This window comes from Galeopterus variegatus, unplaced genomic scaffold, assembly GCF_000696425.1.
Source record: "Galeopterus variegatus unplaced genomic scaffold, G_variegatus-3.0.2 Scaffold265, whole genome shotgun sequence".
Classification (NCBI taxonomy): Eukaryota; Metazoa; Chordata; class Mammalia; order Dermoptera; family Cynocephalidae; genus Galeopterus; species Galeopterus variegatus.
In genome coordinates, this window is record NW_007726376.1 from 740,294 (window position 1) to 758,058 (window position 17,765).

At 32.8% G+C, this 17,765-nt stretch overlaps 1 protein-coding gene across 2 annotated transcripts in view; it reads left to right on the forward strand.

The window, feature by feature from the left end:
• Window positions 1-17,765, forward strand: part of SENP7 (SUMO1/sentrin specific peptidase 7) — a 161,647-nt gene that overhangs the window by 137,511 nt on the left and 6,371 nt on the right. For both annotated transcript variants that reach the window (XM_008566709.1, XM_008566710.1), the window contains 8 exons: window positions 2,706-2,885; window positions 4,133-4,392; window positions 6,269-6,402; window positions 8,095-8,211; window positions 10,381-10,503; window positions 14,693-14,785; window positions 15,459-15,583; window positions 17,204-17,256. In XM_008566709.1, the coding sequence (XP_008564931.1) occupies window positions 2,706-2,885; window positions 4,133-4,392; window positions 6,269-6,402; window positions 8,095-8,211; window positions 10,381-10,503; window positions 14,693-14,785; window positions 15,459-15,583; window positions 17,204-17,256 (1,085 nt within the window). The remainder of the gene's footprint in view (window positions 1-2,705; window positions 2,886-4,132; window positions 4,393-6,268; window positions 6,403-8,094; window positions 8,212-10,380; window positions 10,504-14,692; window positions 14,786-15,458; window positions 15,584-17,203; window positions 17,257-17,765) is intronic.

The following is a 17,765-nucleotide window of genomic DNA, read 5'->3' on the forward strand; positions in this document are numbered from 1 at the left end:
TAGATATGAACTAGGGAAGAGGAAGCTTCTGTTCTAAGATTGAAGATATGATCAAAGTAACCAATTGGATTTCCCAGATACCCTATGTACAGAATCCAAAACTGTATGTTGTGATAATGAATCTAATAATTATGTTACAACATAACCAGTAAGAATATATGAGGCACAGAATAAATATATTGATAGTCCTAATTAGGAAATATTAATAGATTATTAAGGAATAGTACAATTTAGCTATTTAGAAGAAACAAATAGACGTGATTTTAAAGGAAAAAAATAATTTCAGAAAAGATAGTGCTACGATCCATATACTTAAAGATCTGGGTAACAGAGCTACCTCTTAAATTCTTGTTATACAAACATCAACAATGATATTTTAAGTTTTCATAGTTAACATTTGTCTGTTTCAAATATTGCTTATTTTATAATTTTTCTATCCCATAGGATTTTTAAAAGACAGCTTTTATTACAAATTATGAAAAAATACTGTTTCAGTGGTAATAGGTTTACAATTTTATAATGGAAGAGGAAAATATTAGTCTTCTTTCACAAATGCTGTCTATGCTAAGTTCTTATATACAAAATCTTTTAAAAGCAAGGTATGCATATAAAAGGTTTTTATAGATGGGAGCCCAGGGGTCTAAATGTTTACTCTTTTCCATGCATCTGAAGGAAAAATTTATTTATTTATATTTTTATTAGCTATTAATTATGTTTGGCTGTTAGTAAGAGTGGCTTGAAAAGATAGTTTATTTTTCCATCATGTAGAAGAAAAATCTAGAGGTAGGCCGAACTGATATGGTGTTTCCTTGGTCATCAGGGGCCCAGCTCTTGTTTTTCTACTCTGTCATCCCTTACACATGACTTTCATCCTCAAGTTTGTCTTATGGCCAATGTAGCTGCTCATACTCCATCATCATGTTGATGTTTCAGGCAGAAAGCAGGAGGAAGAGGATAATGATAAAAAGAGCACATGCTACCTACCTCCTGCCCTTTTAAGGAACCTTGTTGGTTGAGTATGCCACTTAATCTGTTCTGTTTACATTTTATTAGCTAACTTAGTCATGTGACCACATGCTGAAAGGATGCTGGGAAATAGAGTTTTTAAAAGCTGGGTATCTTGTTTCCCTGAATAAGGTTAGTATTCTATTACTAAGGAAGAAGACGGAATGGAAAACTGGGTAGACAGCTCCTACTTTCAGTATCTGCTATACCCCTGTAATAGAATAGACCATATATTGGGGGCAAATTTGGTAACAAGGTATAAATTTTTCTTATGATGGTGTTAAATCCCTTTTTTAAAAACAGAAACTTTACAGCAGTCTTCCTAAAGAAAATTTAGCTTTCATTCTAAAAGCCTGGAACTATTGGAGAGTAGTAATTGTGTAGGTTTCACAGAAATAGTACAAAATATACTTGTGGGGCTCTGAAATGCATGAGGAAGAAATGCTCAGCAGTTTTTTTGAGGGTTCTTACCCTCCTCTTTTTTAAATTTAATCTGTTTGTCTTTGCTGCCACTTTTACTGACAGTTTTCAGAATGAGGGATATGAAGAATAGAATGGCTGGCTTCAAAACATTAAGATGATTGATTAATAAATTATTTGAATGCTCACTATAAAATGATTTTAAAACTTTAATATTCATATGAATCACAGGTGGGGGGGAGGGCTATTAAACTGAGATTCTGATTCAGTCATTCGTGGGTGGGGCCTGATACTCTGTATCTCTAACAGACGTCCAGATGATGCTAGTGCCACAGGCTGAGGACTACACTTTGAGTAGCAAAGTGCCAGGAGATAATACAGGGAGGAATACTAAGAAAGATATTTCAAATAGGCCCCAATCTTGGATTTATACTTAACTGATATTTGTATTCCTGGTTCAGCTTTTTGTTTTCTTAAAGTTGGACCTTCAGGACTTAAAGATGACCTTTAGGACTTCTTTAAACTAGTTTTCTATGTTTCTTTGAATAAAAAAAAAAAAATAGTCCTCAGAGCAAATTCCTTTTGCTTACTAAGAGGGATGAAGACTGATAATTTAGAGTGATTACCTACAAGTTTTGAGAAGTAAAACCTGGAAGAATTTTAAAAGAATTATCTTCTTAGATTGTTCAGAACCTTGTATTATTCTTGAGAATCTTTTGACAGTGGCTCATCTGTTAGTTCAATGCAGATGTTTTGGGAGAAGAAAGATGAGTAGAAATTGGTCTGTGATAGCATTTGGAGTCTTGGTTTATAGTACTGGCCAAAACAGAAAAGACAGAAATATATAATTTTTTAAGTTATACTATGCTTAGTTTTCTGCATTGATAGCCTTTTTTTCCTTTCCTGTTTTGCTAATGATAACAAAATTCCTAGTGAGAAGTCTCTTGTTACAAGGTTTTTAGGCTATGAAAATTTAATCTCAAATTTTCCTTTTCTGGATATAACTGAAATCGTATAGTGTTAGTGACTAAATCTTTCTGTATAATTATCATTTAATAATTATTTAACCCTTCCTGAGTGTAATGTGATTTTAAGACTCTAATAATATTGCTTGGGATATTTCAGCTAAGTTTAGTGAAGTGCAGTGGACATTTATTTTTGAAAAACTTTGCATACAATTATTTTTTAAAATATAGTGTATTAAGATGTGTCATTTAGTACATAGGTACTGTATTCCTAACTAGATTAATTTTTAAATTGTTATCTTTTATTTGTTTCAGTGTCCCTCACTGAGGTTTCATTGCTCGTGGATACCACACATTTAAAGAGGTTTGGGTTATGGAAAAGTAACGATGATGATCACAGTAAAAGGAATCATGCTATCCTTTTCCTCTGGGTCTCCTCAAATTATCTTCAAGAGATTCAGACTCAATTAGAAAACTCTATATTAAGCCAGCAATGTGAGTATAAAATGATTTCTGAATTTCAGGATAATCTGAGAAGTACTATAAGTAAAGTAGTTTCTTATAAAATAATTTAATAGAGTGTAGTTATTTCATTGAATTGAAATTAATTTCATTGAATTAAAAATAATCTTATCCCTTAATATTATATATTATTTTATTTATTAACATCTCTCCTGATAATTTTATTCAACTCAGTGATATTATCTTCTAAAATAAAAAGAATACCTTAAAAATCTTAAATGCTGTTTACCTTAAAAATAAAAAGTTCCTATCCTCTAATAAATAATAGGAATGCTTTATCTTTTCATCAGTTGCCATCCTTGGCTACATTTCTTATGAGTTTCTTGCCCTTGTTTCATAATGAACTGTGACAGTGGCAAAATTAGATCTTAACCTCCAACATTTTCTTTAGTTTTTAAAAAATAAAATTCAGTTTACTTATCTATCATTCCTCTAAGACTGGGTTGAATACTTTTCTGTGTGTATCCATAACACTTTTCTACATAATATGCATCTTGAGATATTTCCCAACATTGTTTTGTTTTCAACTCCTAGAGGAATCTGGTTTAGAATTAAATAAATCAAATTAGTAAGGTTCTTTTTCACCTCTTTGATCTCCCTGCCTTCTTCCCCCGCTACTCTGTTGCACGTTAAAGATGTTGAGTAGTGAACTAAAATTTTATACCTTTAAAAGTAGCTATTCCCTATTTTGATTACTTCCAATAAGAAAATGCATGATTAAATAGCAAAGAAGTTGGGGGAAAGATAAAGAGCTATTTTTAATCACAATGAGGGGAGAGGATGTCTTTTGAGACCACTGTTGAAGTAGTTATGAAAGAAAATGAAAGAGGTGTTTAATTGGAATACTTTCTTAGTAAATAGACTTGGTCTATGGAGGAAGCTAGAGAAGAATAATTCATTGCTTAATTATCATCCATTCATTTATTCATTCATACACTCATTAACAAATGTTTACTAGCACTTACTAAATGCTAGGCATTGGAGATACAGCAGTCAGTACCATCGTGGAGTTTTCATTCTAGTGCAGTAGAACAGGAGTCTAAAAATAGTGAGTTTTGGTTTTAGGTTACCAATGAAGATTTTAATTTGCCTGGATTTACCTAACACGCAAAATACTTGGTTATATACCATTGCTCTTTTTAATAATTAAATTATTTTAATTATAATCCCCTTGAAAGATAATACTATTGATAAAAATTGTTTTCTTTTTTCTTTTATAGCAAAATCCAGTGAATTCATTTTTCTCGAGCTACACGATTCTATTTCACAAAGAGAAGAATTGAAATTGAAAGATATTATGATGGAAATAAGTACGACTAATGGAGAATTGGAACTTTCTTATCCATTGTCTTGGGTTCAGGCACTTCCTTTGTTTCAGAACCTCTCTTCAAAAGAAAGTTCTTTTATTCATTATTACTGTGCTTCAACTTGTTCTTTCCCTGCTGCTGCTGAAGAAGTGAAGGTGAAATCAGTATCTCAGGTTAGCATATGATTAATATAATTGGCAAGGGGTGGGAATGCTCGGTATAAATTCTTTCATTGATATTAGGCTGGTTTCAAAATGCTATGTTTTGTCAAAAGGGCAAGGGAACTAATGTGAAAGAGCTCTCAGTGCAAAAGCTGGAACAGTTTGTTCAATAAAATCAGTAATGATAGCTTGGAATTATAACCAAAGATTATAATAAATATCCAAAAGGCTATAGTGATATAAACAGATAACTGAGTTAATGAATGGATAGATAAATAATAAATGGTGGATAAGAAACAATTCTTTCTTGGAAAAGAATTCAATTAATAAATGTAAAAAGAATAAGGGAAGTATAAAACCACCAGCAGAAAACAATATTTATGATGTTGCAGTGTTCACCAATGGATGCCAAATTTAATGGATATAAATGTAAGGAGAAACAGGATGTGTGCATAATCTCAAAGTCTTTTGCCCAACATATTTATTAATTACAAAAGGAAAAGTGGAGAAACCTGATAGACATTACCTTAACCAAATGATCGGAATTAACATTGACAATAATAAGACTTATCAACATAATGTACCACCTCATAGCATGCACTGAGACTGGTACATCACTTCTGTGGTATTCTCCCAGTAATGTATAACCTTAATCTAATCATGAGAAAAATTAGACAAGCCCAGTTACAAATAACTGACTAGTACTATTCAGAAGTAACAACATCATGAAAGATGAGGAAAGACTGAGGAATTGTAGGATCCTGGAACAGAAAAAGGATATTAGTAGAAAAACCAGTGAAATTAGACTAAGTCTATACTTAATACTATTATGCTGATGTTAATTTTTTAGTTTTGATGATTGTGCTTTGGTTATATACAATGTTAAGATTTGAGGAATCTGCCAAGGTTTCTTTTTTGCAACTCTTCTATAACTGTAAAATCATCTTGAAACAAAGTACGTTTATTTATTTATTTATTTTAATTTATCATTATACAACATAGTTTATTTTCATGTCCCTTTACCAGTTCCTCCTTTTCTTCCCTCCCTTTTCCCCCTCCCTCCCCATCAACATCATATCTGTTCACTTGTCTTAACAAGTTCAAGGAATTGTGTCTTCTTTTGTTTTTCGAAGCAAAGTAAGTTTTAAAATGCTATATTTATTTTTATAGGAGATTGGTAATATACGTGTAGCTTGTACATCTCTGCCAAATACTTCTAGAAAGAAAAGTTTTTATTGAGTAGCTCAGACATGCACATGTGGGCACACAACCATATGTTTGATCTGGGGCTAATGTTTTATTCAAAAGGCCTATAGAGAGCCACACTAGTAAGATGAGGCATAAGACTTCACCACTATCTTTATGTTGCGAAAATTTTATATGGTAACTATATTGCATATACAAATTTGTATCTTACTTTTCCGTTTAATAGAATGCCAATTTATATTATAGACTCAACCTCTTTTAATTTTAAATTTTATTTTTCCTACTAATTTTGATTATTATTTACTACTGTTTTGATTATTTTGAACTACAGAGTTGTCAAATTCTTTATTTTTGGCGGCTAGCTGATATGGGGATCTGAACTAATGACCTTGGGTATGAGGCTATGCTCAAATTCTTCTTTAATTATAGACCCATATCTGGAAGTAGCTCTTCAAATTAAACTTTGACCTTTGTATATACAGTATCTTTTGATCACAAGTATTATTATGGTTTTGTTATATTTTTACAGAAACTCTTAAAGTATAGATATAACTCATTGATTTAGATTCTTTTAGTGACATTTTCTCTGGCAAGTCTAGGTTTTCACTTTGTCCTTTTGAAAGTTATATGGTTGTATTTATGTATTTATAAGGAGAACTTTTTCCTTGTCATTTTCTGTCAGCCCTCAAATACAGATGCAGCCAAGCCTACTTACACCTTCCTGCAGAAGCAAAGTAGTGGTTGCTACTCGCTTTCTATTACATCAAATCCAGATGAAGAATGGCGTGAAGTCAGGCACACTGGACCTGTTCAGAAGTATGTACTATGTCATATCCTGTTTGTAGTAGGTGGGCATATTAGTAGTTTTCATTCATTTTCCTGCTTTTAAGTAGTTTACCTTTTGAAATGTTTTGAGTTTTACTTTCATGCTGATGGTTCATAATGGAAATAATTTTTAATTTGAGAAAGTTAAAAAAAATGTAAGAAAACAGTAGGTGCTCTTTCATTTAGTTTTATGTCAAAAAGACAGATATGCCAGCCAAAATATACTTGGTAAGATTAAAGTATTTATTGAAAATATTTAAACAGCAGTGTATGGTTCTGAAGATTATATACTCCATATATGAATGTATGATAGGAACAATGAAGTTGTTTACTAACGTGTGCCTCAATTTAAGGTACTTTGAAGTTTATTACAAGTTCCCTTTTAGAAGTTGCTTACAGAAGCAAACATATTTGTATTTCATCTTTTATATGTCTTCTCATGGTGGTAAAATAGAATAGGGAGTCTCTACATTTGAGAGTGATTTCTATACATAGACTTCATATGATTCTTATCTTTTTTTTTTTTAAAGCAATTGAAAGCTCAAGATAGGAAAATAGCCAGTAAAATAGAAAGTATCATTCATATTAGTGTTTAAAGTTTTCATTTTCTTGTTTGATTTGGGTGCTATGGTACCAAAATTAAATCAATTATGGATAACTGTTATCTTCTTGAACCTCTCTGGTGCAAAAGGTACATATTATACCTATATTATTGACTACATTTGCTCATTGATTACTGCCCTGTCTATTCCAAGATTATATCCAGGAATTCACAACTGATCTTATTTCTAAGCTTTAAGAGAAGGTGCCAGAAGAAAGATGCATAATTAGTTGTTATCTGTTCCCTACTACTTTTTGGTTGTGATCTAATTATTTATTTATATTTGATGTTCTCAAGTTTTACATTGTAAGCACTTTCTTATGGGAAATTGACCTCCTAAGCTCCTGTGTTATTTTTTATTGCCTAGCTGCAGGTATAGACAGCAAGAGAGCATAGCTTTTGACTGCTGGCTTTTCTGAATAGTGAGGAAGTAGTCTTGGAGATTCACACTTAGGATTACAAAGTGGAGCTACGAAAATCTATGCTTTATTCCGTAAGTTTGTTGAAAGTTAAAAATTGTGCAGAAGAGAGACATCCTGAATGGTATTGTAACTGATTGTGAGTTAATTATCTATTGATTAGATAAATAATGAGACTAATATTGAAATAGTAGTCTATTGAGACTAGCCCACATATGAAGGATTGAAATGAAAAAATGATACTCAGTGGTAGTACCATTATTAGCTTGTGAAAACAAAGAGAGGAAAATATAATTGCTTGTGTTCTGTCAAATATTTTTTACCCTACAGATTTTTTTTTTCTTTTTTTATGGCTGGCTGGTACAGAGATTGAACCCTGGACCTTGGTGTTATCAACACCACACTCCAACCCACTGAGTAATCAGCCAGCCCCAGATTTTAATTATGGAATACTCCTACCCAGTTATTGTTTCATATAAGAAATTTCTTAGGTACTAGAACTTTCTGTTTTGTTTTCTTTCTTTGGGTAGCTGGCCAGTATTGGGATCTGATCCCATGACCTTGGTGTTATAAGGCTGCACGCTAACCACCTGAGCTAACTGGACAACCTAATACTAGAATGTTCAATACCAATATATTTTAACTTTATTTTTACTTTTTAAGGTTGATTGTATATCCTCCACCACCTACTAAGGGGGGATTAGGAGTAACTAATGAAGATCTAGAGTGTTTAGAAGAAGGAGAGTTCCTTAATGATGTAATCATTGATTTTTACCTTAAGTAAGTACAATAATAAATGATCTTCTCATTTGTTTTACAGGGTTTACTGTGAAACTTAAAATAAATGTCTTTATCTCTGAGTTATTTAAACTCTAGTTAAAAATAGCCTGCCAAGATTTCAGATTTGGAAAATTTTTGACTATTCTAAGCTTTTCTAGAGTTGACTAATTCAGTTTTACTACTTTACTTCCCATAGATACTATATACTTCAGAGGAGCTACTGCTTTTTTGTTGGTTTTAGTTTTTATTTGTTGGTTATGTACTATTGTGGTAAAGAGAGTACTTAACATAATTACAAATCACTTTGGGAACTGACAAGAAGCAGCTCTATTCAATTATCTATTATTATCCTTAAGCACCATAGGAGTTAACTGTCATTTTAAAAATCCACATAACTATTCCATTAATTTTTTTTTTTTTACATTTTGTATAGCCAAAGCTGAAGGGATAGATGTGAAAACTTTTAGAACTTTCATGCAAACAAAATTTGTTTCTAGCCCTCATTTTGTACTGTATCCCTAGACCTAGATTTCCAACACTTGATTGAGATATTTCCTAATCATTTCACAAATCCCTCCCAAACCAAATTTATCATCATTGTGCCTAAGCTCTGTTGTTTTCCTAATAATACTGTCTTTATTCCAGTTACACAGGCTTACAATCTTATATTATTGTTTATATTTACAGACAGTTTAAATTTAATCTCTAGAAATTCAGTTTGGGTCTTTTTTATATTTTCTGTGTCTCCAATTTTTTGAACATATGGAATACAGTTAAATAATTTTTAATGTTCTTGTTTGTCTATTCTAACATCTGGATCAGTTCTAAGTTTGTTTCAGTTGATTGATTTTTCTCTTTATTATGAGTCTCATGTTTTGCTTTTTTGCATGTCTGGTAGCTTTTAGTGGGTGCTGGGGATTTTTGTATTTCTATAAAAAAGGCTTGAATTTTGTTCTGGGACACAGTTAAATTATTTGGAAATAGTTTGATGCTCTTAAGTGTCTTGTTTTTAGGATTTGTTAGATGAGACCAACATCCCTATGACTGAGGAAAACCCCTTCTGGGGACTCTACACAATGCCTCATGAATTATGAGATTTTCCATTCTGGCTATTAGAACAGGCACCGTTCCTGGTCTACGTGAATGCTGGGTGCCATTCCCTCTAATCTTTTTGGTTCTTTTAGTTCTTTCCCCAGCCTTGGGTACTTTTCTCAAACCCTTGCAGCGATCAGTACTCTGCTAAATACTTGAGAACACTCTGCAGCTTTGCAGAGTTCTCACTCTATACAGCTCTTTCTTTTCCAGTATTCTGATCTGCATACTCTAGCCCCTCATTTTTTAAAAAGCAATTGCAAGGTCATTTTCAAGCCTGTGTAAACTATTAAGAATAGCAGTTTCCTACTTATGAAGGTTTAATCACTAAGTGTATGAATTAAAAGACTATGTTAAAGAATTGTTTTAGTATAGAAATGGACTGAGGATTTAGAGATTAGTCACATTTCAGTTATTAAAATTTTTTTCTGGGGCCGGCCCAGTGGCGCACTGGATAGTGCGCCGCTTAGGAGGCGCGGCAGCGCTGCCGCCCGAGGGTTCGGATCCCACATACAGACCGGATCCCGCTCACTGGCTGAGCGAGGCGTGGGAGCAACACCGAGGTTTGCAATCCCGTTGCCGGTCCCTGGTCCGGTACGGGGGCAACACTGAGGGTTGCGATCCGTTGCCGGACACGGAAAAAACAGACAAAAGACAAAAAAAAAAAATTTTTTTCTGGATTTGTTTAGGAGTGTCATGGTTTTGGTTTTATATTTGATTGTGTGATTATCTGATTAATATTTCTTTCTACCCTCACCCCTCTGGATTGTAACCTCTGTAGGGGCAGGTAGATTTTTCCCCCTTCTTGTTTTGTGTCTCTAGTGTAAATATGGTACTTGGCACATGTTAGGAATGTGATAAATATTTGTTCAGTAAATGAATAAGTGGGCAATTGCTGCTTTAAAACATCTTGATGGAAGGTACAGTTACTAAAGAACAAACTAAAAGCTGAAAGCAGAGGAAACTGCAAGATTGCTTTGGATATAAAAATGAAGATTTCCAGAACATATAAGATAATTGGGGGAAGACCAGGTAAAATCTAAAAATAATTTACTTTGTGGGGTTGCTGCTTTACAGGTATCTTATACTGGAGAAGGCACCAGATGAACTTGTTGAACGGAGTCACATTTTTAGTAGCTTTTTCTATAAATGCTTGACAAGAAAGGAAAATAATTTAACAGAAGATAATCCAAACCTTTCGTAAGTTAATCCTCTAATGTACTTAAGTTTTAAGAGAAAATATACTATTTTGATGCTCCTAGTGAAGTGGCTTTTTTATAGTATTTCCTTGAGTGGGCAGTATTACCACTTGTGCATGTCCTGGGTTTGTTTGCTGTGAGAGCCACTTCTCATCCTTCCACTGTTCTGCTCCCTATGACTGGGAGACTGACTCTTGTGGATGCATTTCCAGTGTCCCGTGGGGGAATACTGGAAGTTAGAAGGCAAAAGAAAGCAGCTAGGTTGTTTCTTCCCTACTCTCTTTTTCTGGGGCAGTGGTTCTGGCAGTGGCTGTAGTTCCTCTGCGGGCCCATCTCTTATTCAATAGATCTGCTAGAGCTCCAGCTTCCATCTAGAGGTACTGCTTCTTCCCTTCTTCCTACACCCTAGGGGTATAGCAGTTTCCTACTCTGCTAATCTTTGGCTGCCTCACTATTCCCATTTTTGGCTTTGTACTTTTTCTGTCACCTCTGTAGCCAGTTCCCTGCATTACATTCTATCTGTTATAAATATATAGGGTTCTTTTTGTTTTCATAGTTGGACCCTTGCCGACATTCTGCTGTTTAATTAAACTGTTGTAACTTTATACGAAATACCATATTTGTTTGCACAGTTTAGGTGAATTTCTGCCCAACTGTTTTTAATTAGTACTAAAACCCATGGAGTAGTGGATAGGGACAGGTAAAAAGGAGGAAGGAGTTATTATTTCTCAGACAGTGGTAACTCTGAGAGTTTTTACATTCTAGAGCATTTCACCATTTTCCGCAATGCCTAATGATTTATATGATAATCTGAGTAAACTCATGATAAAATTGAGTTTATTTTTTAAAAAGTTAGTGTATATATTTATCACTTTACAAAGTACATTTAAGTATATTATTTCATTTTTTCCTCTCATATTAGTGCTTTAAGATATGTAGGGCATATAAATTGTATCTGCGTTTTTCAGATGAGGAAAGAGGCTGATAAAGATTAAATAATTTGACTAAGGACAAATAGCTAGTGAGAGGTAGAACTGGTTTGTACTTAAATCCTTATCTTTTTATGTCTAGTCCAAAGTTTTTATTGTACTAGACTGCCTTAAAAAATGGCTGTGTTTGTTTTATCCCATTAAAACAATAGGAATAATAAACAAGTAAGAAGATTATGCAATGGATAAACTGCTTGAATTTGTTGTATTCTTGGAGAAAGAAGATAGGAATAGGGAGAATGTGAATATTTTTTTGAGTGTCGGCTTTGAACTAAACAGTGAACATAAATTATTTGCTTCTATAACATTCTTGTGAGATAAGTGTCATTGACTTTATCAATTGAAGCTTAAAGAAGTTAGATAAGTTATGCAAAGTTGGATGTGGCTTTTCTGTTTCAAAGATCAACTTTTTCTATTGTTTATAGTGTTGTGACTATATAATTTATGGTCTAAATTGGGAAACTTGTGAGAGTAACAGGAGGCCCTATTAATAGTTACACTGGATATCTAGTGTATACTGGGGCTGTCCTAGACAAACAGTCACCTATATTTTTAGTGTCTTTATAGGTGTGGAACTTTTGCTGATGGACAAGGCCTGCCAGGATTAATTAAGGAGAAAATCACAATTTGAAAATATTCTTGATAATCAGGGTTAATGGGGAGGGATATATGGCAGGGGAAGAATTATCAAGTACATTGATATTTTACATTTCTGACATCCTCCTGTTCTATTTTGTGTATACAGAAATTTATGGTTATTATGCACTTAATGCCACATTTTGTTTTAAGATTATTCAATGTAGAGATTATGAATTTGGCTTACCCACCTACAAACTGAGGAAATGAAAGTAAGTAGATTCTGCTGTGTTATTAGGTTTTTAAAAAGTTAGATATTATAATCATCTCTAAAAGTAATAAAAACAAAGTAACATGAGTGGCATACTCTAGAGTCAGATGGGTAGGATACTATACACACACATACACCCCAGATCAAACATTGGTATCCACACAAAGAAATCAGTTAAAAAAAAATCCAAAAGCAAAATGGCAAGGGATATAAACTTTAATGGCCAATAAATCCATGACAAAAGACTCAGACTACTAGCGTTAGGAAACTGCAGGCTAAATGAATATATACACAAGTGCATTACCATGGTTTGTGAGATTTTGCAAGATCTGGCACCTTTGCATCTTCCTAAACGCTTCTCAAAACATTCTTACCTCCCATTTACCATTCTTCAGGTCAACCTCTGCCTCCTTTCAGTTTTCAAATATGCTAAGTTCTTTCCTGTTTTCTGCCTGAAATTTCTTCTCCTAGCACTTTTTATTTGTTTTACAATATGATCTCTAATCATTTTATTTGTTTCCTTGCTCTTTTCCTGTTTCTCACCTAAGCTCCTTGAAGTCAGGGACTTCATCTGTTTTATTTTCTACTCTATCCCCATTGTCTTGCTCAGTGCTTGCAATATACTAGGATCTCAAAATAAAAGATAATGATAATGCCTGTTATTGAATACCGAGAGAACTGTTAGACATTTAATTGAGGATTTTCTACACAGGAACTGAAAATAAGGGATCATGTTGTGGCCCTCATATTCTCTCCTTTCCTCACTTGCCTCACTCTGTGTTTAATATATTCCCAATTAACTAAGGTTAGAATAATCAGGAAATCTACCAAATGTCAACAAAACAAATCAGAGAAAACCAGGTGGCTATCCTTAAGATTTTCAAATAGAAAACAAAGTACCGGACTGTGCAGTAGTTGAAAGTACAGTTCACCCTTGAACAATACGGGTTTGAACTGTACAGGTCTGCTTACTTGCAGATTTTTTTTTTTTCCCTAAGCTTTCTTTTCTCTAGCTTACGGTTTTTTTTCTCTAGCTTACTTTACTACAAGAATATAGTATATAATACATGTAACATACAAAATATATGTTTATTGATTATTTATGTTATCAGTAAACTACCAGTCAACAGTAGGCTATTAGTAAAGTGTTTGAGGAGTCAAAAATTATATGTGCATTTTTGACAGTGCGTGGGGGGGGGGGGCTTGGTGTCCCTTACCTCTGTGTTGTTCAACAGCTAACTGTAACTGTTTATAATCATTATAATAGTTTGATCATTCTGAAATGAGAAAATTCAATAAATATTTGACTCTTTTGTATTTAATCTTACACATAGAGTTCAATCCCTATCACATCTTTGAGCTTATTTTAGATCCTGTCTTTCTCCTAATGTTTACCCTATGTGATTTGGATTAGATATTATTCAGATGAACAGGGATGGGGCAAAGCTATTCATTTCCTGTATTTCTTGGTATATGAGAACTTAGTGGTTTTCTTCTCCTCACAAAAAGAATTCCTTTCAAGGGGCTGAGTAAGAAGTCAAATACCACCTCCTTTATGCCCCTGTTAAATGCCATTTCCTTCCTAAAACATTTTTTTGACATATGAACTTGGTATGATATCTTCCTTCTTTAACTTCCCTGATTAAGTAAAGAAAATAAACTAGTGTTTGTACGTGTACGTGTCAACCCTGTTCTAGTGGCCGTCCTAGATGCTTTAACATAATTCCTTTGTATCCTTTATGATGTTTATATTTTAGTTATTTGTTGTAATTTTTTTCTGTCCTCAGTAGATTATAAATTCTTTTAGGACAGTATAGGTGATTTTATTATTTGTTCTTAGGAATCTAATTAATATTTGTTGAAGAAATAAAAGGAAAGATGGATAAATGGTGGCTACGTTTAACCTCAGTGTCCTATGGTTTCCGTATGTGTTAAATGAAGGGAAATATTTTGGTTTTTCAAATGTAATAATAAAAGCCTCATTTCTCCTCCTCCATGAACACTTTCCTCATCACAGATGTTTAATGATAATATTTTATATTATGCCCAGATAGAGCTAAGCAGAATAAATAGATTTAGCTGTGTTTATACTCAGTTGCTGAATCTACAAAGCATTTAATAGATTTCTGCCTTTATTCTGTCAATTTCATTATTGTTTATAAATAATGATCAAATTTAAGAGCAACTTGGAGTTAATGAAAGGGGACATATTACTAGTACATTAAATATTATTATCTTGAAGAATATGGATAAATAAACTAAATGTAGCATTTTTCAGTATATAAAATGGTTATTTAAGTTCTTATATTAAGTTTAAATTTTTATGTATGAAATTCTATCTTTCATCTTCCCAGAATGGCCCAGAGAAGACATAAAAGAGTGAGAACATGGACTCGTCACATAAACATTTTTAATAAAGACTACATCTTTGTACCTGTAAATGAGTCGTGAGTATTTCAGATTATTTAAAAATAAATTGGAGAAAGTTCAGAAAAAAATATTTTGTGGCATTTTAAAATTAATCAGTAAAAAGTATGGGTACATAAACCCCAGGTATTATTTTAACTTATTTCTGTAAAAGTAGTTAAAATAATGAGTTACTTATCTTGGATTTTGATTTGACAATGGTTATATTGTAAATATAGTGAAAAAATAAAGCGACAAATGACCACAGACTATAATGACTAAGACACTGATTTTTTTTTTTTTTTTAATTCAGGGGAAGATTTTCTAAATAGAAAATCAGACGATTTTAGGGTGAATCTTTAAACATTTTAGAGAACAAACTCTTTAAGCACTAATGCAAAAAACAGTGATGCTATGAATTGGTTTATTTATTTATTAAAGCAGATCCTCAATGGGAAATACTGATTGTATGAAAATAAATAAGTTTGAATTATTCAGATTTTACCCTAAGTAGTTTTACTTATGCCATGGTTACTTTGGATATTTAATTCGTTTTGAAATGTGTGCTCTATGTTACATCAGATATTACAATGGACATCTTCAAAATTAATATGAGGTTTGTCAAACTTACTTTCTCAGATGTAGTTCTAGAACATATTCTTCTACATTGTTTAGATTTTTCATGTTATTAAGATTGTAGTTCTTTTTCAACAGGTCTCACTGGTATCTTGCAGTCATTTGTTTTCCATGGTTGGAAGAAGCTGTGTATGAAGATTATCCACAAACTGTATCCCAGCAGTCCCAGGCTCAGCAATCCCAACATGACATCAAAACAATAGGTGACATCCTTAATGTAGATGGTGTTTTTAATAATTACAGTAGATTAATAGTTACAGGCAACAATATTAAGTTAAAGGTAGTATGGCTATTTACTATCATTAAACTTACTAGAAGGAAGAATAAGAAGTCTAAAATTTTCATGATAGATACCCAGTCTTACATATAGGCAAAATGTGATTCTTAAGTTATACTGTTATATCAAGTTTTAGTATAGTATTACAAATTTATTAATTATTGATTTTATTATGAAATGTTTCAAATATATAAAAAAGTATGAATAACGCTAGCCAACAATTGGTACCTCCTTCACTGAGTTTAAAAAATTAAACTTTAAGGGCTGGCCTGCTAGCTTAGTTGCTTAGAGTGTGGTACTGATAACACCAAGGTCCAGGGTTTGATCCCTGTACTGGCCAGCCACCAAAAAAAAAAGAAATGAAACTTTATAGCTATATTCAAAGTCTCCTCTGTGACCCCTTCCTGTTCTCCTTTCTTCAGTCTAGAAATAACCACCATCTTAAATTTGATGTTTATTCCCATGAATTTTTTAGATTATTATTCTTGTTGGCAATTTTTACTTCAACTTCTTTTAAAAGTCAGCATATAAAATTGTATGTATTTACCATGTATAACATGATGTTTTGAAGTATATATACATTGTACAATGAGTAAATCTAGCTAATTAACAGTATTATAGCATTTTTAATAGAATGGCCTTGCTAACATGACTAAAAATTCATGCCATGAATCTTCAGGCATAGCTTGAAATTCCCCATTTTTTCTTAATAAATTTAACACATTTCTTGTAGACTCTAGTAATTTGGCTAGTAATATAGGATTTCTTGCAATTCTTCTGCGATTTTTCCTATGTTACAACCCCAAATCTTATGTAAGTAAACAAATACGAGTACTTTCTTTGAGAAAAAAAATCAAAATTAAGTATTTTATAGCTGTTGCCTAAGCAACAAGAAGAATTGATAATAGCTATTATCATTAATACTGGCCAAAACTTGGGGGAGGGGGGAAGTAGATTAGAGGTTATCAGAAACTGGGAGGAAGGAATAATGGGGAGTTATTGCTTAATAGGTACAGAGTTTATGTTTAGGATGACAAAAAGTTTTGAAAATAGGTAAAGGTGGTGGTTATACAGACTTGTGAATGTAATTAATACTACACAATTGAATGTTTAAAAGTGCTTAAAATAACAGTCCTTATTATGTATATATTTTACCACATTAAAAAAAAGTATAGTTAATGCAAAACTCTATAGTCATAGATGAACCATTACCAGGCGAATTAACTACCCTCCACATTAAAGCAGCACACATTTTGATTAATGAGCTATCTTTGAAGATTGCCTTTTTATTGAAAATTGGCTCAGCTAACTAGTATTTTAGGTTTTGCCTCTGGGGTTTGTGTATTGTCTGTTAACAACCAACCATTGTCAGTTTTATCCATTGATTGGATTTTATTGATAACATTAACCATGAAAAAAATTAAATAGATCTCAGATTTTTTTCTTTAGTTACTACTGAGCATACAAATTATAACTTAAGCTTATCTAAATGATCAGTATAAAACATACAGTAAAGACTCATAATTGCTTCATTTTTTCTAACTAGATAATGATCTACATACTACTTCAACACTATCCTTGAGTGCAGAGGATTCCCAAGTAAGTGTGTTCTTTATAGACGTGAAAGAAGGAAAACTCACGAATAAGTAATGTGAACTATAAAACAGGACATAGCTAGGTGGACTGCAATAAATATTAGTGGCTCTTCATTAAATTATGCTGCTTTATGATTTTCTGACAATTTTTGTCATGCTGAGAAGGAGAACAAGAGAAGATATCAGTCTTCTTTTGTCTGTTTAGCTTGCTTTAACTTCCTAGGTTTCTTTACTTAGTAATTTATCTGATGTTCATCCTGGTTAACTACTTTTCTAATTTATAAGGATCAGATTAACTTACATTCTTCATTATGTCAGTAATTTTTTGAACTTAGTGTAATTAGTAACCTTAGCAAGCACATTTCACATTCTACTTTCTATTGTAAATTGTTGATAAAAATTGTTAAAAGTAGACTCAGTGTTGGGGTAGCCCGGTGGCGCACTGGATAGTGCGCCGCTTGGGAAGCGCGGCGGCGCTCCCGCCCGAGGGTTCGGATCCCACATACAGACCGG